The 25,306-nt window shown below is 38.5% G+C and overlaps 2 protein-coding genes across 2 annotated transcripts in view; both read left to right on the forward strand.

Annotated features, from left to right (window-relative positions):
- Positions 1-17,224, forward strand: part of SLC5A3 (solute carrier family 5 member 3) — a 33,590-nt gene extending 16,366 nt beyond the window's left edge. Inside the window, exon 2 of the mRNA XM_024239358.3 lies at positions 5,913-17,224. Within this exon, the coding sequence (XP_024095126.1) occupies positions 6,247-8,403 (2,157 nt within the window). The 5' untranslated portion in view covers positions 5,913-6,246 and the 3' untranslated portion in view covers positions 8,404-17,224. The remainder of the gene's footprint in view (positions 1-5,912) is intronic.
- Positions 1-25,306, forward strand: part of MRPS6 (mitochondrial ribosomal protein S6) — a 68,032-nt gene that overhangs the window by 15,344 nt on the left and 27,382 nt on the right. The gene's annotated exons all lie outside the window — the stretch shown is intronic.

Here is a 25,306-nt window from a genome sequence, read left to right on the forward strand (position 1 = left end):
ACAAATGTTTGGTCAAGATTACATAGTGATAGGCATTGCTGCTCTGTTATTTCTTATTTTCTTTTCTTTTTGAGACAGTCTCACTTTGTTGCCCAGGCTGGAGTGCAGAGGCGTGATCTCGGCTCACTGCAACCTCCACCTCTCTGGGTTCAAGCGATCCTCTTGCCACAGCCTCCTGAGTAGCTGGGATTACAGGCATGTGCTACCACACCTGGCTGATTTTTGTGTTTTTTTAGAGATGAGATTTGGCCAGGCAGGTCTCGAACTCCTGGACTCAAGTGATCCACCCGCCTTGGCCTCCCAAAGTGCTGGGATTACAGGTGCGAGTCACCACGCCCGGCCTGTTATTTCATGTTTTCATTTATCTTTAACAAAATGGGTTGTTGGGAGTTTGCTCCTATATGTGATCTAGTATTATTCACATAAAAGTTAAAACCAGTAGTGGTTTCATAGTTGTTCTTCCCTCCCTGACTGACATATCTACAAGGTCTTATTTCTCTGAGATTTCTATAAAAAAATTCATGATGAGCCAAACTTATTGGTAGAATCAGGTTAAAATGAATATATCTTGGGCGGAGTGTATATGGACGAAGTAAATCTGGTGGTTTATGAACTTTTCTAGGTGAATAAGATTTTATTTGAGGAAATGGTTTACTTTGGAAATTATCCATTCTTAACCCCTCTCCACTCCTGTCCCAGGAGAAACTGATAAAAGTAGAGCTGTTCTGGTGGTAGAGGGTTGGGAGGAGGGCCGCAGTCCCTCCCTACTCTGCCTCAACTTCACCTATCAGAATACAGCTTCAGCACCATTTGAGTCCAATCAGGGTTTTGTATAATTAATAACTTTAAAAACTTGAGGGTGCAAGTTTAATAGAAATGTTTTGTCAAAAAGATTTAAGGGCAAATTCTTTATATTTTAGGGATGGTTAAAACATTACGGTACAGGTTGAATATCCCTTATCTTAAATGCTTGGGACCAGAAGTGTTTTGGTTTGTGGGATATTGCATATTACTTGGTGGCTGAGCATCCCAAATCTGAACATCCCAAACTCAAAGTGCTCCAGTGAGCATTTCCTTTGAGCATCATGTCAGTGCTCAAAAAGTTTTGGATTTGGGAGGAGCATTTCAGATTTTGGATTTTTGCATTAGGGATTCTTAATCTGTAGTGTTGTCTTTAGCTCCACTTACAATTTAAAACTGGCTGGAGTTCAGGCCAGTTATATTAGGAAAACCTGTTTTGCTCTTTGTGGTACTGATGAACCGCTACAGTATCCTTGCTCCATATTTTTAAAGTAAGCAGGAGTTGAGGACAGTCTGTGTGAGTACACATACACTCTGTATCAAGCGTTGGTAGTCTATTCCACCACTGGAATTTGCTTTCCTAGACCTTAAGTCAAGGTGACAAAAGTGAAAGCATGTATGAAAAGTCTTAAGAATTTTATATACATTTTTTTCTTTTTGTATTTTACTTGAAGTGATTAAGTAGGAGCTAATAGTTGATGGGACAGTTGGGAGTCTGAAATGTTTGAGAGAGCTGCATCTTTAATGCATCATTTTATCTAATTCTTCTATGTATAAATAACTTGGGAAAATCCTAATATGCCTTGCACATAGTTGACAGTTTAATTTGAAAGGAACTAATATCACTTCTAGTATATTCAGGTTGTAGGGAGTAAACTGACATTTACTGAGCCATCTCCCCATTGCACTGGGCAATACTAGCTTTCTCTGTTACTTATTCCCTATAAATGATAAGGAGCAAGTTGGTTTCATTTTAAAAGCCAGACAGTTGAGACTTGTTGAGGCTCATAGAGTTGAAGTTGTTGCCTGAGATCCTACAGTTAGGAAGTGACGGAGCATGGAACCGAGCCCTTAAAAACTGCTGTTTTCTTCTGCACCATGCCACCTGCATAGATGTGGTACCTACACCCACCTCCCTCCTTACAGAATCATGAAATCTGTCTGTTGGGGTGGGGAGAAAACAAGCTTGGGTATGCCCATGTTTTTTATTTTTGGTAGGTTACACAAAAGTGATTGTAATTCAGGTAATTAGGTTTTCAGAGGTGTCCGTGTGTTTTATAACCCTCAAATTATTAGCTGGCTAAGTGAATATTTTTCATTTGGATCAGAGGATGAGCAGGGCTCATCAAGCTTACCATTGACAGAGTGCTGGACTAGGCGTCTCAGATTGTATCTTGAGTGTGTAGTTTGTAAATTGACTCCAAAGCTAAAGAGGTGGTTGTTTGGTCACGTTTAAGATTATTGCGTACTACTCTTTGCAGGCCCGCCTGTGTCATTGAACTTATTATGACTTGAAGCCCTGAGTATAGGAGATAATTTTTCTTGTTCCTTGTTTGGTTTTTGTGGCAGGTGGTTTTTTATTTTATTATTTTTTCGATAGAGTGCCCATATATCCTGCAGTTTACAGATAGTTCCAGAATAAGTTTCTGGTTTGGAAGATAAATTATATGGTCATCCAGATAGTACAAGAGAGATTTGGTCATGATAACTAATTACATTTTGGTTAACATGGTTATATCACCTGAAGGAGTGCTTATTTAAATTTGGTCTTACCTTTTTTTCTCTTTCTATTTGGTCAAATGCAGCAAATATTTATATTTACACTTCTCTATTTGGATTAATTCTTTAGTTGAAATTTAATTTATCCAGATACGTGGAATAGAACCAAAACTGCATTCTGATTCTGTGCACAACAATAAAATACTACTTTCTGAAAAGGATGCCTTCTCTTTTGGGAAGAAGGGGAATCTGCTCTGTTTCAAAGCACCTTTGTGTTCGAGGTTTGGCTAAATCTGCTCATCACCACTAGGGGACTGTTTCTTTTTGCATTCTACAAGTATTACTCCCATTACAGAAGCTTTTTAAGAAAAAAATGGACTACCAAGGAACCCACCTATGTGCTTTTCATAACTATACCTATTTTATTGTCTCATAATTTTTACTTGAGAGGTTTGCCTGAATGGTGAACTGTGACAAAAAGCATATATAAATATAAAAATACAAGTTAAAAAGCCTCATGTTAGCTGAAGATTCTTTCATGTGTATTCTTGTAAAAATAAGGGAACCCTGGACAGTGCTCATTGTATTTTGTTGAAGAAATGTTTGCTTCTTTAAAAGGAAGAAAAACATATATGTATAACATACTGTATGTTCAGAACCATTTTTAAGGAATGTAGTTTATCTCTTGAAAGACTGAAATTCAAGGCTGTGACTATGACTAGAGTGTAAAATATAGCTGTATTGCATTATAGTATTTTACATATTTCTACAAACCAAATTGACCTGTTTTTGGTTTTGTTTTTCCTTTTCCAGTCTTTACCAGGTGCTGGTCTCTGCATGTATTTTGTTTAAGTTGGAAAAATCTAGAAACCTATCCACAGACTGGTATGGTATCCAGTGAGAAGGGAGCTGTCCGCAGTGGCTTTGAAGGATCTGAGGAAGCCTAGGCGGAAAGTTGAGAATTCAGCCTTGAGCTAGTGTTAGGCTACTCTCTGCTACTTCTCCTGTGGGCTAGTGTTAGGCTACTCTCTGCTACCTCTCCTGTGGGCAGAGCAACTTTACTAGAGAAGTTAGGAGTTAGGGCTAGCATGAGAACTTCATGCAGTTTGAGCATTCATCAGGCAGCAGAATATAGCTTCTATATCTACCTTGCATAAATCAGATTTGACAGTGAAGAACAATGTTACTGATAGTAACAGTGCTTCCCAGTGATTGAGGAAGTGATTTTCTTTTTCAGCACTTTGTTCTCTGAACAAATGGGCTGCAGCAGCTACTATGACACATAACCCACCCTATTTCCCCGCCCAGATGAAACCAGAAATACCCACTGTGTTTTTCTCTCCCTTCTTTGGAAAGCACGTGGTTGCTACTGCCATTGGGAAGAGTGATACCTGATTAGCCAGGTAGCCTTCTGAAAATTGAAACAAGTGGCCTGAGGATGACTTGGATGGCTGTTGGGTAGCAGAGAGCCCTGGAGGCAGGGTTTCATAACTGGGAACAGCAGTTTTTATTGTAATTGACACAGCAGTTTTCATTGTAATTGACAAGCTTCCCTTATGCAGAAACATTTAACGATACCCTTTTAAATAATGTTTACTAGTCATCTGATTAGATTTTATTAAAAATTTAGATGATTCTTCCTACATAATGTCAAAGCATTTGTTTAAAAACTTGAAAGTTTTTGGGGGTGGGTTAGGTGGTCATAGAAATATGATCATCTTCAGGATTTGGCAGGTATGAAGTGATACAAACCTCAACTTTTAAGATTTTTTTTTTTTTTTTTTTTTTTGCTTTTCTCTGGCAATCTTATTTATGCCAGCCATTGATACTTAGAAAGGATTTAAATCACTTTTCATAGCATAATTATCGTAGTGCTTAATGCTTTAAAAAGGCATGCAGATGGGATTGAGACATTTCTATCCAGGCAGTTTTTTTTTGCATTAGACCTAAGAACCTAATTTTGTAGGGCAGTAGTCTCTAGGCATTATGTTTAGCTCCTTTTGTCAGTGAGAAGTGTGTTGTAAAGTTTCTAATACTGTGGTCTGTTTTGAACAGTTTTGAGAAGACGTAGCTTTAGTATAATTTATAGGACTTAAAAGGAAAATGCCTAGATTCATCAGAAAAAGCATGGAAAAACATTCTACTCTGAGGTTGCCTTATTGGAAAAGGAGAAATCATTTAGAAGTTAATGTGTGGAAGGCATTAGGTTGAATAAAAATGTTTTTCGTATTGATTTGTCAGCTGCAAGTACAATTAACTGAAAATTTAGTATTTGTCTCTTTTTCAGGAGAAAAACCATCAAATTTTAATACATTTAATTTTAGGTAAATTTAAATGTCTGTTTTGCAGAGTGATTATCTTAATCCAGAACTGAAAAATTCCTGATGGTCCTACTGAAGATTTATCTAATGGTCAACAAATGTCTGTTTTGTTGAGGTTTGGCGGACATAATAAATCATTTTTTAGTGTTCAGAAAACTTCTCTCCTCCTCCCTGTTTTCTCTGCTTCCTATACCCTTCAACAAAAAGCATTAAAAGGAAAAAATAATAAAATCACACCTTTAGTCAGTGCCGTTATCCTCTCAGAGGTTCTTTTGGAAATACTGCCTGATGAAAAGGAAGAGAAGGAAATTACCTCTTTTAAAGTTTTCTTTTTATCTTCTTGCAGCATCTTCTAACTAGCAGAAATAATACAATTTTTGAGTTGTTTTGTAAGTTGGATATTTCTAGTTTTGTGTGGAATGTCATGTTTCCCATTAGGGCAGGGGGCATCTCACAAGTTCTAGGTTACTGTATGACAACTATATCCATTTACTGGAGTTTAAGAAGCTTTATAACAATACATTTCCAGAGACTGGGCAGTACTTGGTTTTCTGTATTTAAATTTTCTGAGGGTGGATGATAACATCTAGTAAACACCACCTGCCTGTTCCATCCAGGACCCTAACTGGCCATAAAGTTAGCCCCAAACTCTTAGGATTCATAGTATTTTAAGATTTCATTTTTGTGCCCTTATTATGAATATAATTAGTGTTTTCTACCCTTTAGGGTGCTTTAAGATCTTAGTACCTGTTCCAATCTGAGACTACCACAGTAAGACAAGAAAGGGCAATGCTGTGGTAGGCAGTTAGCTGCTGAAGTTAGGCCACTTAGTTATGAGGTTGATGAATTTTTGTCCTTAGTTCAAAATGATAATATTCTCACTGACATAAGTATCAGCTGTGATCATATAGATTGCTCTTTCCTGTGGAACTGAAGTGTATTTAAACATTTTTTTTTCTTTTTATAAAGAATGTCTTGTTGCGCCGTGTTTGCTAGACTGAAAGTTTCCTCATCACGTGGTGAGACCCTCCTCTAATTCAATCTTTGTCTTTTGTCTTTGCTGCCTTGCAGGGTTGGTACAGTAGGCTTCACTAGACTTAGCTGCAACTCAGAATTTCTCCTCCAGCACCTGAGTAAATGCTGATGGTCTTGTGGAGAGTGGATTAAGAGTACGAGCTAAGTTCTCAATCCCAATTAAGAAGCGGAAAATTTAAACTGTCTTCTTCAAAGTTTATCACAACCACCACCATCAAGACAGCAAACCAAAGGACAAAGACTTTGACCTGCTGTGTTGCTCTGTGTAGTCCAGTTCACGTATGGTTTACAGACTTGGCTGGGGTTACTAAAAATAAATAAAAAGTTGGACACTTCTGTCATTGGACGCTATTATTCACAAGTTACCAGAATGAGAGCTGTACTGGACACAGCAGACATTGCCATAGTGGCCCTGTATTTTATCCTGGTCATGTGCATTGGTTTTTTTGCCATGTGGAAATCTAATAGAAGCACCGTGAGTGGATACTTCCTGGCGGGGCGCTCTATGACCTGGGTAGCAATTGGTGCCTCTCTGTTTGTGAGCAATATTGGGAGTGAGCACTTCATTGGGCTGGCAGGATCTGGAGCTGCAAGTGGATTTGCAGTGGGCGCATGGGAATTCAATGCCTTACTGCTTTTACAACTTCTGGGATGGGTTTTCATCCCAATTTACATCCGGTCAGGGGTATATACCATGCCTGAATACTTGTCCAAGCGATTTGGTGGCCATAGGATTCAGGTCTATTTTGCAGCCTTGTCTCTGATTCTCTATATTTTCACCAAGCTCTCGGTGGATCTGTATTCGGGTGCCCTTTTTATCCAGGAGTCTTTGGGTTGGAATCTTTATGTGTCTGTCATCCTGCTCATTGGCATGACTGCTTTGCTGACTGTCACCGGAGGCCTTGTTGCAGTGATCTACACAGACACTCTACAGGCTCTGCTTATGATCATTGGGGCACTTACACTTATGATTATTAGCATAATGGAGATTGGCGGGTTTGAGGAAGTTAAGAGAAGGTACATGTTGGCCTCACCCGATGTCACTTCCATCTTATTGACATACAACCTTTCCAACACAAATTCTTGTAATGTCTACCCTAAGAAAGAAGCCCTGAAAATGCTGCGGAATCCAACAGATGAAGATGTTCCTTGGCCTGGATTCATTCTTGGGCAGACCCCAGCTTCAGTATGGTACTGGTGTGCTGACCAAGTCATCGTGCAGAGGGTCCTTGCAGCCAAAAACATTGCTCATGCCAAAGGCTCTACTCTTATGGCTGGCTTCTTAAAGCTCCTGCCAATGTTTATCATAGTTGTCCCAGGAATGATTTCCAGGATACTGTTTACTGATGATATAGCTTGCATCAACCCAGAGCACTGCATGCTAGTGTGTGGAAGCAGAGCTGGTTGCTCCAATATTGCTTACCCACGCCTGGTGATGAAGCTGGTTCCTGTGGGCCTTCGGGGCTTAATGATGGCAGTGATGATTGCAGCTCTGATGAGTGACTTGGACTCTATCTTTAACAGTGCCAGTACCATATTCACCCTCGATGTGTACAAACTTATCCGCAAGAGCGCAAGCTCCCGGGAGTTAATGATTGTGGGGAGGATATTTGTGGCATTTATGGTGGTGATCAGCATAGCATGGGTGCCAATCATCGTGGAGATGCAAGGAGGCCAGATGTACCTTTACATTCAGGAGGTAGCAGATTACCTGACACCCCCAGTGGCAGCCTTATTCCTGCTGGCAATTTTCTGGAAGCGCTGCAATGAACAAGGGGCTTTCTATGGTGGAATGGCTGGCTTTGTTCTTGGAGCAGTCCGTTTGATACTGGCCTTTGCCTACCGTGCCCCAGAATGTGACCAACCTGATAATAGGCCGGGCTTCATCAAAGACGTCCATTATATGTATGTGGCCACAGGATTGTTTTGGGTCACGGGACTCATTACTGTAATTGTGAGCCTTCTCACGCCACCTCCCACGAAGGAACAGATTCGAACCACCACCTTTTGGTCTAAGAAGAACCTGGTGGTGAAGGAGAGCTGCTCCCCGAAAGAGGAACCGTACAAAATGCAAGAAAAGAGCATTCTGAGATGCAGTGAGAATAATGAGACCATCAACCACATCATTCCCAACGGGAAATCTGAAGACAGCATTAAGGGCCTTCAGCCTGAAGATGTTAATCTGTTGGTAACCTGCAGAGAGGAGGGCAACCCAGTGGCATCCTTAGGTCATTCAGAGGCAGAAACACCAGTTGACGCTTACTCCAATGGGCAAGCAGCTCTCATGGGTGAGAAAGAGAGAAAGAAAGAAACGGAGGATGGAGGTCGGTACTGGAAGTTCATAGACTGGTTTTGTGGCTTTAAAAGTAAGAGCCTCAGCAAGAGGAGTCTCAGAGACCTGATGGAGGAGGAGGCTGTTTGTTTACAGATGCTAGAAGAGACTCGGCAAGTTAAAATAATACTAAATATTGGACTTTTTGCTGTGTGTTCGCTTGGAATTTTCATGTTTGTTTATTTCTCCTTATGAACTTAAGGATATGGTGAGACACTAACTTAAGACGATACTGACTGGTCTTTGGGGAAAAAAAGTTATGTAACTGTTGCATCTCTCAGGCATTGTTTACGCTGTAGGTTTTAGCCAAATTTTACTTAGCAGAAAATCATCTATTTACAAGACTTTATTTTCCCAGAGATGGATGAAAGTAAATCTTCAACTTAAGTGAAGCAAAACTTAACAGACTGAATTGTGCAAATGTGGTTTTAAATTTTGCATACCAAAGTAAGGAGAGACCAGTTATTCTCACAGAGCACTTAGAGCAGAATATATGTTAAGTTACTATGAATTAAGGTATACTGTCTGCACTGCCAAGTCTTGGCAGACCTTACCCTGAAGTAGAAGATTTGCTCATTTCTAAATTTTTTTTCTGTCTCTGTAATCCCTCCTACCATTAAGAAAAACTTATTTCTCAGACATTGTACAATCAGTTATGTACTGAAAATCGAATGTGCTTGTGTGATACTTGTTTCAGGACAAGTTCGTTTGCCAGGTTCATTTTGTTAGCATGAGCCTACGGATTCTGATTGCCAAAAGAAAGAATGTTTTCCTGTAGGTATTTTTGTACCATCAGTATATGGAATGTTAGGGAAAAACTTTGTTCCAGTTCCTTTTTTTTTTCTTTCTACTTTCGAGTTTAAGTCAACCATACTGAAATGACCAACAAGTCTGCCTGTAAAGTTACATGTCATGATTGTACTGTTAAATGATTATGGGGGAGAAAATGAAGTAAATGTTGCTGATGATCCCCATATTTATTGATCATATTAAGGTTGTTCATATAGTTTGGAAATGACCAGCCCCCTAAGCAGTGTTTGATTAACTTATGCTAATCAGATGATTACTCATATATTCTGCTAATTTTCTAGCTTTGTTCTTGTTATTTGGAAAAATTGTTAGCCAAATGCCTTCCTAAGTGGATCCAGTTGGAAGATATGTCCAGAAACCTGAAGAAAAATTGACGCTGCCTTTGTGTGCTGGATTGCTCTACTTGATTAGATCATGATATATCAAGGTTGAATTTTTAGAGGGAAAATTTAATTCTGATATCTTATTGCATCCTTGATAAGTTTTTCCCTGATTTTTTTTTTTCCTCAAAAGACTTTCCATCTGTACACAGCCTCTACATTTTTGTTATAGTGACTTAGAGCATGAGGATGTTTCAGTGCAAACTGGCCATCGGTAACAGAAAACTCAGTGCATACTTTGCTGTTGTTAGGTTGTCAATATAGTCTTTCTGTAGGATGGATAACATGTTTGAGAGGTGCCAAACAAGAACTTTTGGGGTTAGTAGTGTGTCTTGTGGAGGGTATTACAGGACTGTTTAATTATAGGACTCTAACTTGACATGGCTTGGCACCCACTTGCAGCTAGTGGGTACAGGGTACAAAAGATGTTAGAGACGAGCTCTACAGATTACGTACTCCTGTGTCTTTGTATGCTCCACACTGTCCTTTGTCCTCCATGAAAGATGAAGGAAGCAAATTATGTATGTACTTTCTTTGACTTTCTTTAATCTCTGATACTTTTTAGATTGCATGATTTTACTAGGCTTGTATTTAGGGAAGTTACTTTCATAAATACTTTTGTAGATTTTGAATCAAAACTCAGTCTTTTTAATTTTTTTGTAGTCTATAAACTAGTTTCATTATGATAGACTTGATTAGTCCAAAGTTAATTTTAGAAATTATCAGGTAGCATAGTGTCTTCCCATGATCAGGAGGCTTTCTGATGGACTGAGTCTGTAAATGAAAAAATAATTTATGTATGAATAGCATGTATTTCTGAAGAGCTTAGAGTGCCTTGTAGAATTTTTTTCTCAATTTTATTCTTGAGGTTTATAATTTGGGGGCCAAATAGAGCTCATCCTTTTCTTGTTTGGAAGTTGAGGCTGCGACATGTCCAAGGTTATGAAGTCTTATTTGGGAAGAACAGAAACCAGGTCTCCAAATCTGGACTCATGGTTTGTTCAGATGTGTCTGGACAAATGGTTGTCAATGTTTTGTCCTATTTTTTCAAAGGAACTGTTCTTCCTTTGGGACAACCTTTTGGTGTTTGGGAAAGTAATAAGATCTTGGATTTTTCAAATTAACATTAAGTTGTGAGAACTAAAATTTTCTTTGAACCACACTACTGTGTAATTCAGTGATAATTGACATATTGGCTGGGCAGCCTGTCTCTTCCATATCCAGTGTAAATGAATAGGAGGTGTTTGTGGTTTTTTTTTTCTCCCTTTATTTAACATTGAGTCCTAGTAGTTTGGAGAATTAGGGTCCCTCTATCTCCTTTCTGCTCTTGTCTTTGTAAGATACATAAGGTACATCATCTTGTGTCTTTGTGTATATAGCAGTAGGTCAAGTTTAGAGTACTAAAGTCTGTAAATAAGGAATGACTATTAGCATATTCATTAGAATTGTTTATTCTTGCCAGTATAAACATCATTTTATTTAGACTAAAGTCCCTGAAGCTTGTCTTTCTTATTGCTTCCCAGTAATAGATAATGTGCTCAAGTAAGTTTGTGAATTGCTGATTGCAGCTTCATTCAGGGACCAGTCTTCAATCTATATTTCATTAGAATGATTGTTCCTGGCATGATACATGGACTGTCTTAAGCTAGCAAAATGTTCATACTTTACACTGACTAAATGGGTCCTAAATGATGACATTGGTTTTTAGACATTAACGTGTATATTTTTATATTAGCTCAAGCTAAGGTTCAGAATTGAAGATTGATATTGACTAGAATAGCTAAAAGTAAAAATGAGGTGAGGACACTGGTCTTGGAAGGTAGAGAAAAATAAATGTCTTACCAGGTGTTAATGGTATCCCCAGTTCTTAGACTTTTGTCTTCTCAGGCAATTTCCATCCCAAGATCTGATGAGAAGGGCATATTACATTGGTATGCAGGATGATTATTGCGTATTTTGTGGGACCTCTAATTTCCCTGGTCATCTTTCAGAATATTCTGTTCTGCCACCCCCAGAGAGTAAACACTTGAGCCGATTTCTTCTTCCCCAGCTGTTCTTTCCTGGGGGTAATTATGCTTTGTCTTTAGATGAGAGAACATCAAGCAATAGCAGTGGTGCTGTGTCCTTTGGCCTAAATTCAATAGATCTGATCTCCTAGGGCTTCCTTTTCACTTGGCTCAAAGGATCCATTGTCTTTTGGCACAAAGAGGCTGGCCAGGGTCATGTAGCCATAGCTCTTAGGGATGATACCTCAAGAAATTAGCTGGGACCCATCACTCTGTGAAACTTCACATTTTAAGAACTGAGTTGAGGGGGTTGTTATGCGCTTCTGTAACCTGAGGCTAAGCAAGAGGTTAAGTCTTGTGAGAGCCAATAGAGTGTGTCTGTATTCGTAGTCCATGGCTTATTTTCTTTATAGTGGGCATATGGATCTTCCCCTCTGACTTTGAATATCATTTGGTGTAGCCTATGGATTATTTTCATTCTTTACCACCAAATAAAGCGGCTTATTAGCTACTCAGTTACTTGCTATTCAAAGGTTAGGTCTTCCCTGTTCCTGCTTGGCAGTGTTAAAGCTTACAGGGTTACCTTATGTTGATTCCCCTGGCTCATTTTCATCAGAGGCATGATGACTGGAAAGGGATCACATGGGTCGTTGGTGGTGACACCTCACTATTTCCTAGGTTTGGGTAGAGAGATGTATACAAGACCTTTCCTGTTAAATTATGTGACTACAGAGACTTGCCAGGACAAAATTTTTCTAAGAAATCAGAAAAGTGGATTAAGTGAGATAAGTACCTGGGTGACACAGACATTAGCCTGTTGGTAAAAGACAACAAATATTAGCTTAAAATCTGCATATGTAGAATCATTTTCATTAGATTGTAGAGCTTGAAGCACCTTGGCTCTCAGCTACTTTAAACTCCTCCCCATATAAATTAGGGCACCAATAAATAAGTTTCAGTTTTTTAAACCCTGGTTTGATGTTAAGCATTATAAAGTACAAAGTTTGTTAACACAGTAGAGATAATTTAGTAGAAAAATGCTTTGAGGCTTCAGTATTTGTAAGATTTTGCATTAGCCAGATGCTAGGTTGTTGAAGGCATTTTAGTGTTGATAATAGCCTGAGCAGACTTCTTTACAGATGGGATATATTTTTATATGTGTATATGCCCACTTACCATTCAGAGAGACTGGTCTTTGTCTTCCTTCACATTGCTGTGTCAGTTCTACACCTAGTCTTTTCAGCACTTAGCAAATTCAAATTTTGATTTTTTTGTCAGCTTAGTTCACTTTAAGGCATATTGGCATGGTATGTGAAAGTGACATTTTGCCCCAGTATTGAGGACTTTTAGATCCAAATAATGATTCATTAAATATAATTATGTTTTAAGTATACTGAATTTCTATTAGCTTAAAATGTTAATTCTCAGGAATGATTTTCTCACACTATGTGTTGGCTAATAATAAAAGCACTATTTTATTCTCAAAACTCCTTTTTCAAAAATTAGGGAGAGAGCAGTAGTGATCATTTATGTGAGCCCCTTTGAAATGATGGTGTCAGAGTGCAGAGAAACAATGGAGTTTTGATGCCAAAAAGGTTTTTTTGCAGTAAAAGTAAAAATTTGGAATTAGTTGGCATATAGAGGAACCCTTTTGTACTGGAAGGTATGAGGCTGGATTGTGAAAAAGTAATCTTTCGATTGCTAGACTTGGTTAACTTAGGGCTGCAAATCTTTTTCTTCTATCAAGGTCACTTAATATGGAATGTTTTTGTCAGACTGTCCTCTGTTGGAATACTTTAGCTGTTCAGCTACTTTGACTCCTCGGAGATAATTTAGTTAAGGTTCAAAGTAATTAACCGGCTTTGCCAGTGGTGAGTCCCACACCATTATTCACTTAGTAGTCATATAAATGTTTTTATTTAAACTCCTCTCTCTCCAGTGCTGAGAATAAGGCTTTAAATTACTGATTCACCTTGAAAGGAATGTTGTGAGAATTGATGTAATTTGTGTTTTTGTTTCCATCTGAACTTCTTTATAAAAAGGGGGATTAGTTTTTTGTTTTGGGGTAAGTACCTAATTTATCTGGTAATCAGCAACCCTAACCATTGGCGTATAGTCTTTCACTCAGAAATAAACAAAAATTGTTTGGTATATCTGTATCATTGCTAATCTTGTGCACTTTACTTTTTGGGCAGTACCATACATAGTCTGAGGCTGTTGACTTAAACCAGTAACCTTACTTTATGTAATGACTCTTAAATTCGGTTACTTGGGTTCACAGCTTGCTTGAAGAGAAAGGATGCTAGAATAAAGTAAGCAGCTGAAGAGCGAGCAAATCAAGACAAAACACAGTGGTCTCAGATTTTTCATAGTGTAGGAACAGTGGTTTTGCTCTATACCACCGAAAAGCACTATAACATAATTGTTGCCCATGATACTGAAGTTCTTCCCCTCACTTCTAGGTTGTTTACATTCAGAGCTCTATCAATAAGAGGAATACATATTACAGTGAATTTGACAACAGCACAAGTTGGCAGTAGCTATCCCCAACCTAATTTATCTTGGTAAATTCACCCTGTTTCCTAGTGCTGCTGGATAAAAGAGTGTTTAATTTTTATTGCTCTTGGACAGAGTAGTCTAGATAAGTTTTCAGTTTATCAACATAGCCTAGACTTCTGTAAGTGGAATGTTCATTAGTAACTCATCTTTTTGTTGTTATAATTGGAAACAGAAACGAGGCTTATTGCTATTGTAGAAATCCCAAACTGGCAAAGGCCAGTATATATGGTATTCCATAATATAACCAGCTTTTGAAATTTATGTGTTTGGATTAGTGCCTTCTGGTTACCAGTATTGACTCTGCTAGTTTGCACCTTTCTGTTCTTAACAAAAATTTGTATTTGTTATTCCTCTTAAATTTTGTCATAACTAGTGAAGGAAGTAAAAAAAAAAAAAATGCATTATGCAGCCTAAATGTTGTTTCTTTTATATCCATAATTAAAAACTTAAAGTTACTTATGTTCTGTGATCTTAATTTTGTTGTGTTTCCATTGTAGGTTGATAGGTATATCTGAGAACAGGTATGTGACAACAGTTTATATTCCATGATAGAAAGCTAAAGTCCATAGAAAGCACAAAATCGTGTTCACACATTAGTGTATCCACACATAGAAAGCACAAGACTAATAGTATTCTCTGTATCCCACAAGTGCCAGTCATAAAGGCCACCAGGTATTTGTCTCAGAGTTTCTATGAGGACTACAGTATTGATAAGCCCAAGACAATGCGGTATCTAAAATGGTCCTAATGGTGAGGGATCCAAAGGAATAATCTCAATAAGTTTGTACCACATTGATGGAGGGAGAGAATATAAATGTCAAGAATGCCAAAATTATATTTGGGGGTTACTAGCTAAAATGGGGTTTGAAGGCTTTTTACCGCAACTTGAAACGAGAAACAGGGATGGATGTCTAGGTTTTTGGTGGGTGGAACAGGTGACACATTTCTGCTTTAAGCTGTAGTGTCATTGGGGTTTTTTGTAAAAAATCTTAAATCTTTTAAGAAATATTACCTCTTAACAGTGCCCCCCCAAACATGCAGAAAGTCATACTTTAACAGGGCAAATACTACTTGTCTTTGATTTTTTTTGTGTACGTTTGTATGTGAGAGATGAAGTTACCTTTATTTTTTTCCTATACTTGACTGTGCTTTATTTTAATAAAGGATAATTTGATCTGAGTGTTCTGAGCATCAGACTAATTCTGAAGCATATTTACTAGAGGAGCTACTTTTCTTTTCACAATGGGATGGAGAGGATTCTTTCACTTGTCCCATTAACCCTCTTCTAGTCTAGATGAGATGAAATCTGTTAATGTGTGTGCAGAAGAAAACGTATGTTCTTCTACTCAGCATTGCCCTTTTCCACCTCCTCACTTCACCTCCGAGTAGCTTGTTTATCAAGAATGAATGAATGTCTTTGTCTTAAATTTTGCCCATGTGTTAAAAGATGTAATTCTCAGAATGGGAGAGAAATGACTGTCTTTGTTCCTACTCTTTCATATAATTATCTTTTTAGGGAAAGACTTGGTCAACTCTGATATATCTAGAAGGAAGACTATATCTGGTGTAGACTAATATGAAATGTTTTAGAAGAGTTAACTTGAACACTTTGAGGGAGAGATTATTCTTGCCGGCAAAAAGCTAGCCAGGAATGAGCCCGCCACATTATTTGAGAATATCAAACCTCAGGCCTGGAGGGATGAGGGGAAGAAGAGTACCAGAAATGCAGGAAAGAGAAGTTTGAGGAACATCCTTGGCTTAGCAACATGTGATAATGCAAAGCTGTTATAACCTGTTAATCCTACATACTATGTGTTCTGTACCTTTACATGTTTTTAAATTTAAGATAGTTTGTAAGAACTGTACAAAAAAATGCTTCTGGAGATTTCTTCGGCAGAAATGCCTTTCATTTATAATTTCATGGAGAACTGCTTTAATTAGCCTAGGTGAAAAGTAGTCCTAGCAGTGTAAATATGTATAATTAGAGTTTTCTAATTTCACTGTGAGATCTCTAACTTTTGAGTGGCAAACAGATCAAGTCTTTTTGCTCATAGACTTTTCTGTGGGGTTGTTAAAATGCAAAAGCTTTATTTTTTTTAATAATGCCATACTCCATTAGTGTCAGATGATGGTATGGAATTTGTTCCCTTGCTTTCCCCCACTGTTACTGCTTCAGTTTATAGATTGCCAGCAGAGTTCAGAAATAGAGCAGGGATTTACCCGTTCTTTGCTTGGACATCCCATTTTCTTTTGTCCAGACCCATGTTGGCAATCACGTATGAACTGTGTTACACTTCTCAGTGCTTTTTTTTTCTTTTTGATAAGATGGATATCAAAAATAGTTGCTGTGCAAAAGTTAGTAGTCTTCTTCAAGAAGAAAACCAATTCTTTTTCTAATAATATCCTGTGAAATTGCTTCATTCATTCATTTATTTTTAAGCCAAATGTCAGCAGAGTGCTGCTGCTTTTATCTAGTAATTTTGATATGTAAGTATTAATGCATTTTTAAAAGATGTCTACATTGAAAAATGTTCTTCCCAGTGTCCTGCTTATGATGCTTTGTTCAGATTTTTTGTAAGAGACCAGTTAGTACACTGGGGGTGTGTATTGTGTACATGTGTTATTTTAGTTAGGCATTGTAGACCAAATGTGATTATAAATAAAGTTGATGAACATTAATTTTGTTATTAGTGAGTTTTTTGAATTGTAAATGGATTTCCAGTTTACCCTCTGTTGTCCACAGCTTTTTTAATTTTAAGGTTTGACTAATTGGATCCATCTCATTGTACAGTGTTTTAGTTGCAAGCAGAAAGTAGAATTTGGTATAAAGCAGGTTATTTCTATATTGAAAGGAGTACAGTTGAAATTGTAGATTTAAGATTGTTAAAATAATGACAATTCTAACTTGTCTATTCTAACCTACTGTGTACAATCTGATTTTTTAAAATTGTAAACATGTATGATCTTGGTTTCATGTGTTTTTGAAAGTGTTATTGTTTAAAAAATGAAAAAAAGCATATCTGCTAAAGAGCTGTCAGTTTTCATTACTGACTCTGTAAAATACACTGTTCTTTGTGTACTGTGTGTTATTTTGCCAGCTGCTGCATTAGCCTTCAAAAGTATTTGGAAACTTAAGATGAACTACATTTCTTGCAAAGTACATTCCTTTCTGTGGTATTTTGTCCTGTAACTGAAGTATAGTAATTATTTTATGGAAATGTTAGCAATTCTGTACCAACTTTGAATAAAATGAAAAATTTATATTTCTGTGACTAAGTATTTTCAGTATGAACACCACCACAATGTAGTGTTCTGGGTCTCAGAGTTGAAGAAGAGTTTGTACCTCAGTTTCTTTTGCCCTTGGCCCATGAATGGTTTCCAGTGCCCCTACCAATTTTTGTCATTTTTAATCTTTGTAAACACTGACTCACGTATTGACTGAGAATAGGATTATATGTAAAACAGAGTAAATTAAAATATTCTTAATTTTTTCACTTCTAATTTTGAAATTTCAAGTTATAGGAAAGTTGTTAAGAATGGAATGAGGAATTTAGGACTTGACTTCATCCAGGCTCACCAGGGATTAACATACTGCCTGCCACATTGGCTTTGCCATTCTTCTGAAGCATAAATATTTTTTCTGAACCATTTGAGATACTATTTGCAGACATCGTTCCCCTTTACTCCCTGAGTACTTTGTATGTGTATTTCTTAAGAACAGTCACTCATAATTATCAAACTGGACAGAAACAGTGATTTTGAATCAAAAGACTATTCAAATATTCCTGGGTCCACTAATGTCTTTATAGCAGCTTTTCCTCCCCTTTCAGAAGCCAGTTCATTGCATTTAGCTTTTATGTCTTTTGCCACCTTTAATCTGGATCACTTCTTGGATTTTGTCTTTCACGGTATTGACTTTTTTTTTTTTTTGGCAGTTGGGGGGAAATGTGACTTGCTCTGTCACCCAGGCTGGAATGCAGTGGTGCGATCTTGGCTCACTGCAGCCTCTGTCTCCCGAGTTCAAGCAATTCTCGTGCCTCAGCCTCTTGAGTAGCTGGGATTACAGGCATGCACCACCACACCTGGCTAATTTTTGTACTTTTAGTAGAGGTATGGTTTTGCCGTGTTGGCCAGGCTGGTCTTGAGCTCCTGACCTCAGGTGATCCACCTGCCTCGGCTTCCCAAAGTGCTGGGATTACAGGTGTGAGCCACTGCCCATCCGGTATTGACATTTTTAAAGTAATACAGGCCAATCATTTTGTGACTGTCCCTTTTCAGTTTGGGTTTATCTGTTCCCTCATGATTAGATTCACACTATGCCTTTTTGGCAGAAATAGAAAAGTGATGCTACATACCTAAAGCTTCACATTACGAGGCATTGGATGTGTTGTCCCATTATCGATGATACTAACTTTGATCTTGGTTAAGGTGGTGTCTACCAGGTTTCTCCAGTGTTACTATTTTTTCCCTTTGGTAATATGTAATTAGTGGGGGGGTACTTAAAAACCATGTAAATAACCTATTTCTCATCAAACTTGAACCCCTAGTTTTAGCATTCATTTATCTATGAATCTTGCCTGAGGTGTTACTGTAATGGCTATTTTCTAGCCTTTTTTTGATGGGGAGGATACTGTACTCAAGAGCTTCCCCTTTTCCCGTTCATTTGTCAGTATGAACTCCTGGATTATTTTGTTCAGTGAGTTATTCATTACCGTCATTATTTTGCTCATATGTTTCCAGACTTAGCTGGTTTCTTTTATCAATGGTTTCTTTGTCCTTTGTGACGTTTCCATCAATTCTTGAGTGCTTTGCATTTTCCAGCACAGTAAGATGTTCTGGGTACACCATGTCATTTCCCTGCCTCAGTCTGGGGATTGGGCATTTAGTAGAGTGGCTTGGAGTACTCACTGCTGTAGGGGTATCATGACTTCTGGGCCCTTTCAGTGTACAGAACTAGAAAATACACAGAGTCACATGTCTTATAATGGTGTTTCAGTGAACAATGGACGACATATATGATGGTGGTCCTATAAAATAATGGAGCTGAAAAGTTTCTATAGCCTAGTGACCTTGTAACATACCATAACACGTTACTCCTGTTGATGGTGGTGCTGATGTAAACAAACTCTGCTGCCAGGGATATAAAAGTGTACAGTAATGTCTTAAGCTTTCACATTCACTAACCACTCACCCAAAGCAACTTCAGTCTTGCCAGCTCCATTCATGGTAAGTGCTCTTTATGGGTATACCATTTTTTATCTTTTATACCGTATTTTGACTAGATCTTTTCTATGTTTAGATGCTCAAGTACTTACCGTTGTTGTGCAGTTACCTACAGTATTCCCTGCAGTAACTGTGTGGGTTTGTAGTCTAGGAACAGTAGGCTACACCACATAGCCTAGGTGTGTAGTAGGGCACACCTTCTAGGTGTGCGGAAGTACACTTTATGATTGTACAAAACAAAACTGCCTAACGACACATTTCTCAGAACATGTTCCTGTTGCTAACTGTGCACACCTACAGATGCCTCCAGTTCTAAACCAACACGAGTGGTTTCTTTTTTGCCTTCCCTCGGTGTTTGTATTTCTCTTCTCCAGCAGTGAGAAATCTGATAATACTGATGCAACTCATTTTGTTGAATCCTGTAAACACCTTAGAATTAATTTTTGCATGGACAGAGTCTTTATTCTACCTTGTATTTGTTTGCAAGTTTGGCTGAATGTAGAATTCTAGGTTAGAAAGCACTTTCCTTCAGAAATTTGAAATCATAAGACCATAGGAATTTTCTAGCCTCTAGCCTCTGTGCTCTAAAATTTCAGTTAGGTGCCTTGACAAAAGTTTTTCTTGGACAGTACTGGCCCTTGGTGGGTCCTTTCAGTACGGCAGCTCCGCACTGGGACTGTGATTCTCCCTGCTCTCTCCTGCTTAGAGCCCCTTTTGTTTAGCTCTTGGACCTCTGGACTGATAGACTTAGTTTCATGCCTTTGCTCTTAATTTTCATCTCTTTTTGCTCTTTCTAAGGCAGTTTCTAAACTTTATCTTCCAACCCTTCTGTTGAAAAAGAATAAAATTTCTGTCGAGTTTTTCAATTTTAAGAGCTCTTTTGTTCCCAAAATCTTTTTTTATAGTCTCTCATTCTTGTCTTATATCTTGTATCTTCTCATCTCTGAAGGTACTGTCGTCTTCCACTCCCGCTTTATTTACTTCAAGATAGTTTTTTTTCTGTGTTAATCTTCCATGTTAAAGGCTTTTCTCTGATATATGCTGATCTGCTTATTTTTAATAGGGTGGAGCATGCTGGCATCACGATTGGGCCCGCAACTGCCTGGCTGTGTGTTGGGTTAAGTCCTGCAATATCTTTAGAATAAGTCAGGCTTTCCAAAGAAAGTTTTGAGTTTTAAACTGAAGGATAAAAGGCCTTTTGCCATGACAGTGAGAGCCAAGTGGGGAAAGAACACAGGGGCCACATCATTCACAGCCTGCATTTTTTTCCTTAATCTCTTTGGTACAGTACTACCATTTAGAGCTGTGCCTGTGCCCTCCAATGCAGAGCCCTCTTTTTTATCTGCCACAGAGTATAAACCTTCAAATATGCATCTCAGGATCCAACTAGTCCTTAAACTTTTGACCAATTGTATTTATTTTAGTGTCACTTCACCCCCACTTCCCAGAGGTGCCGAGTGTTGGTATGGTTGATTCTTAGTTTTTCCCATTGTTGATTTTCTACTTCTACTTCCTTTCTTTCAAAATGTTATTGCTAATGTTTCTTCTCGTATTCTTGTAAGGTTGTACCTGAAAAAAAATCCTGCACAATATGTGCATCAAAACATCACATTGTTTACCTTGAATATATATCATTTTTATTTGACAATCATACCTCTGTAAAGCTGAAAAAAATCTCTTTACAGTAGTTCTAGTAGGTTTTCAGGTGGGGGCATAATTAGGTGCTTGTGTTGAATCCTCTGGGTTGCCTGGAAATTCTGGTACTCACCCTTTAACCTTTTGAAGGTTGAAATTTCAGAGCCTATTGTCCATTTCTGCCCTTCCCTGAGATAACATGTTGCCTGCCAGAAGCAGAGTTGGAGTTTTAAAGTTCTGCTTATTTCTAAGAGCTAAACGATGAAAATTGTTCACATTTCAAAGGGGCCTTAAAAGCTGTGTAGTTGGCTGGGCATAGTGGCTCATGCCTGTAATTCCAGCACTTTTGGGAGGCTGAGGCTGGTGGATCACTTGAGCCCAGGAGTTCGAGACCAGCTTGGGCAACATAGCGAAACCCCATATCTACAAAATACACAAAAGTTAGCCACGTGTGTTGTTGCACACCTGTAGTCCCAGCTACTCAAGAGGCCGGCTACTCAAGAGGCCGAGGCAGAAGGATTGCTTGAGCCTGGGAGGTCGAAGTTACAGTGAGCTACTGTTGTGCCACTGTACTCCAGCCTAGGCAACAGAGTGAGATCCTGTCTCATTAAAAAAAAAAAAAAAAAAAAAAAAAAAAAAGGCCGTATAGGTGATTCTTTTATACAATGTGTATTGATTACCACCCATCAAAGCTATTTTATTGTGAGTTTTAACATATTCCATAAAATGACACGTGTACAGTGTAGTAAACACAGTTATTTGTGGTAGTTATGTTTTGTAAATTTACCTCAAATGCTGCATGAGTGAATTCTGAATCATTGCCCCTTGCGTTAGATTCCTTCCAGTGTATGGTCATGTCATTTTTGTCAATACATGTTTGTCAATCAGTACATGACCTTGCTTCATGTGTGTTTCTCTTTAAAGACACCATAGTTACTAATTGTTGATAACATTGCTAACAGTGATAACATTGTGCTCAAGACCAATAGCGCTAGAACTCATGCCTGCATGAAGCTTATCTAGCACAAATTTTCTCCCTAAGGCACATCACATCCTTATGCTTAGGAACACTAGACAGCCCTTCAGCACTGCACTTGGGAGCCATTTTAAACAATGAAATGACCCCCAGAAAGCACACACGCAAAAAAACATGGTACTAAATAGATGGCCAAAGGACCCTTGTTTATGATATGTGAGCTGAAACGAGGGTGGAACATGGCCTTTGTCTACCTCAGCTGGGAATGTGTGCAATAGGTGACTGCAGACTGCAGTTTTCCACCACACTGTGCATGTGTGCATATCTACAGGTGACTGCAGTATTGCTGGGAGTATTGATTTGGGGGCTACAAATAAATTTTAGCAAGTAGGCAAATTGGCATATATGGATTCCATGAGTAATGAGAATCACTTGGAATTGTGAAGCAAATATCTATGTAACCACCACCCATAAGAAATAGAACATTACCAGCACCACCACCCCCTTCCTGCCAAGGAGGCTCATTCCACTTTCAGAAAGTTCTAAACTTTAAAGGGTTTTCTGATTGACCTTAAATCTGTCTCTGGCTTTTACTCCCAAGTTCTGCCTCTGAAGTGTTATCCCCTCCCCCACTTTTATTTGAAGAGAAGTGTTGAAGATAAATGTATTCTGAAGTCTCAAAATCAGACATCATGTTCTTCACTCTCTGGGTGTATAGCACAGGGCATAGATTTCAGACCCTTCACTATCTTGCTCTTCTGTTTTTTCCTCTGGCTAACTTCGAGGCAGTTGAGGTTCCTTTTCATATGTGGCCTCCATGTTTCAGTAATTGAGGAGAGACACTGCTAATAATGCAACAAAATGAGAGCCACCATTCCCTAGGGCTTGCCCCCTTCCAAGTCTAGTTTGGAATCTCACTGGCACACCCTAAGGTAGGCACCCTGTAAAGTCCTGTTGTCTCTTCATAGGAGTTTCTGACTCTTTCCAGCTTTCCATGGCTTTTCAGAGTTGAGGTTTTTTTGTTGCTGTATTGTTGTTCCCCATATGCTTCAGGAGTTGAACATCCATTGGGTTTTGTATTTTAATCCCAAGAATTGTTAGAAGTTTGGATGCACTGTTAAGTGTTTCTGCCTGTGCCTTAGACGTTGTTTCTGTCTTTTGTCTTATTTCTAGTTATTTTACTCTGCATCTCTCCTTTTGACTAGTGGGATGTGCATTAACTTCATTATGCATCTCTGTCTTTCAAAAAATATTCTGTTTTCCTCTTTGCAGTGAAGATCTTTTAAATTTTATGACTCAGTATAATCTTTTCTTCCTTTCTAGTTATATTAAGTACAGTTAGCAACTTTTATTTCTCAATTCTCCATTTATTCTTTGACTAGTCATCAAACATTTATTGAACGTGTATTGTAAGCCAAGTTCTTTGGACCTCCAGCATCTAATAACCATGAGTAAGAAGCAACTTGAAGAGGTTTAAGGATAGGACAGACTCCTAAATAGTTAACATTTGCAAGATGTATGTGGAATGCGAGCGATACCTATGGGGTTACAGAAGAAAGGCACGTTTATAGAAAGTAGCTGGATCTTTTTGAAAAAAACAGTTTCATTGAGATAAACTTCATGTATCTTACAATTCACCCATTTGAAGTGTACAATCCAGTGGTTTTTAAAGTTGTGCAGCCATCACCACAGTCAGTTTTAGAACATTGATAATCATTAGTCGTCACTCCCCAATTCTCCCTCCCCACACCTATTCTCTCCCCACTATCCCCTGGCCCAGACAGTTACCTACTTTCTGTCTGTGTTTGTCTATTCTGGACACTTTAAAAAATATTCCTCTGTCTATGATTATATATCATTTGACTGGCAGCTCCCAATCCCCCCTCCCCATAACCACCTAAGCCTCTGGTAACCACCATTCTACTCTCTACTTCTATGAGATCAACTTTTTAAAATGTCATGAGTGAGATTATACAGTATTTGTCTTTCTTTGCCTGTCTTATTTCATTTAACATAATTCAGAGAAACAAAACCACTGAGGCTGGGCGTGGTGGCTCATGCCTATAATCCCAGCACTTTGGGAGGCTGAGGTGGGTGGATCACTTGACGTCAGGTGTTTGAGACCAGGCTGGCCAACATGGTGAAACCCTGTCTCTATCAAAAACATACAGATGAACAACAACAACAACAACAACAACAAAAAGCCACATTGAAATATCACCTCATATCTGTCAGGATGGCTATTATGAAAAAGACAAAATACAAATGTTGACGAGGATATGGAGAAAAGGAACTGTTGCACACCGTTGGTGGGAATAAATTAGTACAGCCATTGTGGCAAACAGTATGGAGATTTCTCAAAATATTAAAAATAGGATGACCATATGATCCAGCAGTCTTACTACTGGATAAATGGAATAAAATCAGCATCGAAGAGGTATCTGTATTCCTGTGTTCATTGCAACACTATTCACAATAGCTGAGATGTGGATCAACCTAAGTGTCCATCAGTGGATGAATGGATAAAGAAAGTATGGTATACATACACAATAGATACTCTTCAGCCATAAAAAAGGAAATCCTGTGCAACAACGTGGATGAGCCTAGAGGACATTATGTGAAGTGAAATAAGCCAGACACAGAAAGACAACACATGATCTCCCTCATATGTGGCATCTGAAAAAGTAGCTGAATCTTGGTGCATGTTTTTATTCCTATAATTCCTTTGTGTTAGTGTCCTTTCTCTTCCCTGCTCTGCAGAGTAGAGCAGTCCATCAGGTGCCTTCCTCCCACCACTTGAATTTAAGCATCACTGTAGTTGGCCTAGTTGCTGGACATGCTTTTGTCTGTTGTTTAGCAAATTATGCAAATCTGACTTTTTTGTCAAAGTCCATGTTTGTCATTCTAGGAATGTATGATTTTAAGAACTTCTCTTAACCCAGTCCACCAGGTGATATTTTTGCTAAACCTTACATGAGTATGTAGAAGATTCATTTTCTTATAAACCTTTTGTCTCTACCATCTAAATCTTTGGTTGACTGTTCCTTCCCCTGGTTTTCTTGTCACTCCAGTGCTGTCTCCCTTCTACCCTGTGAAGAGGTTGAAATATAAGGCGAAGGCAGGGAACTGAATTGTGCATGAAGGCATGCAATCAACAAGGCAGGTGGCTCTGTAATGCCTACCTGATTCCTGCTCCCACTATCCATTTCACAAGCCTAGGCATTTCCTTTACTTGCTGTCATAGTAACCAGGACTCCTGCCAGTCTTCCCGTTTATCTTTTATCTGTGAGTGCATCTGAAGGGGGATGGGGAGTATAGAAATGGAAACCTCTCAGCAAGAGGATCATGGACTTTAAAATGTCCTCAGAATAGCAAGCAGGGTACCTTCATTTTGGCATTGTTTCTAGCTGATGCAGTAGTATTTACCACAAATAGTCACCCACTGGGGTTGTCATTTTTCCATTTCACATTCAGACAAGACTCCAATATTATTGGTGAGAAAGAGTGAA

Source organism: Pongo abelii, chromosome 22 (genome assembly GCF_028885655.2).
Source record: "Pongo abelii isolate AG06213 chromosome 22, NHGRI_mPonAbe1-v2.0_pri, whole genome shotgun sequence".
Lineage (NCBI taxonomy): Eukaryota > Metazoa > Chordata > Mammalia > Primates > Hominidae > Pongo > Pongo abelii.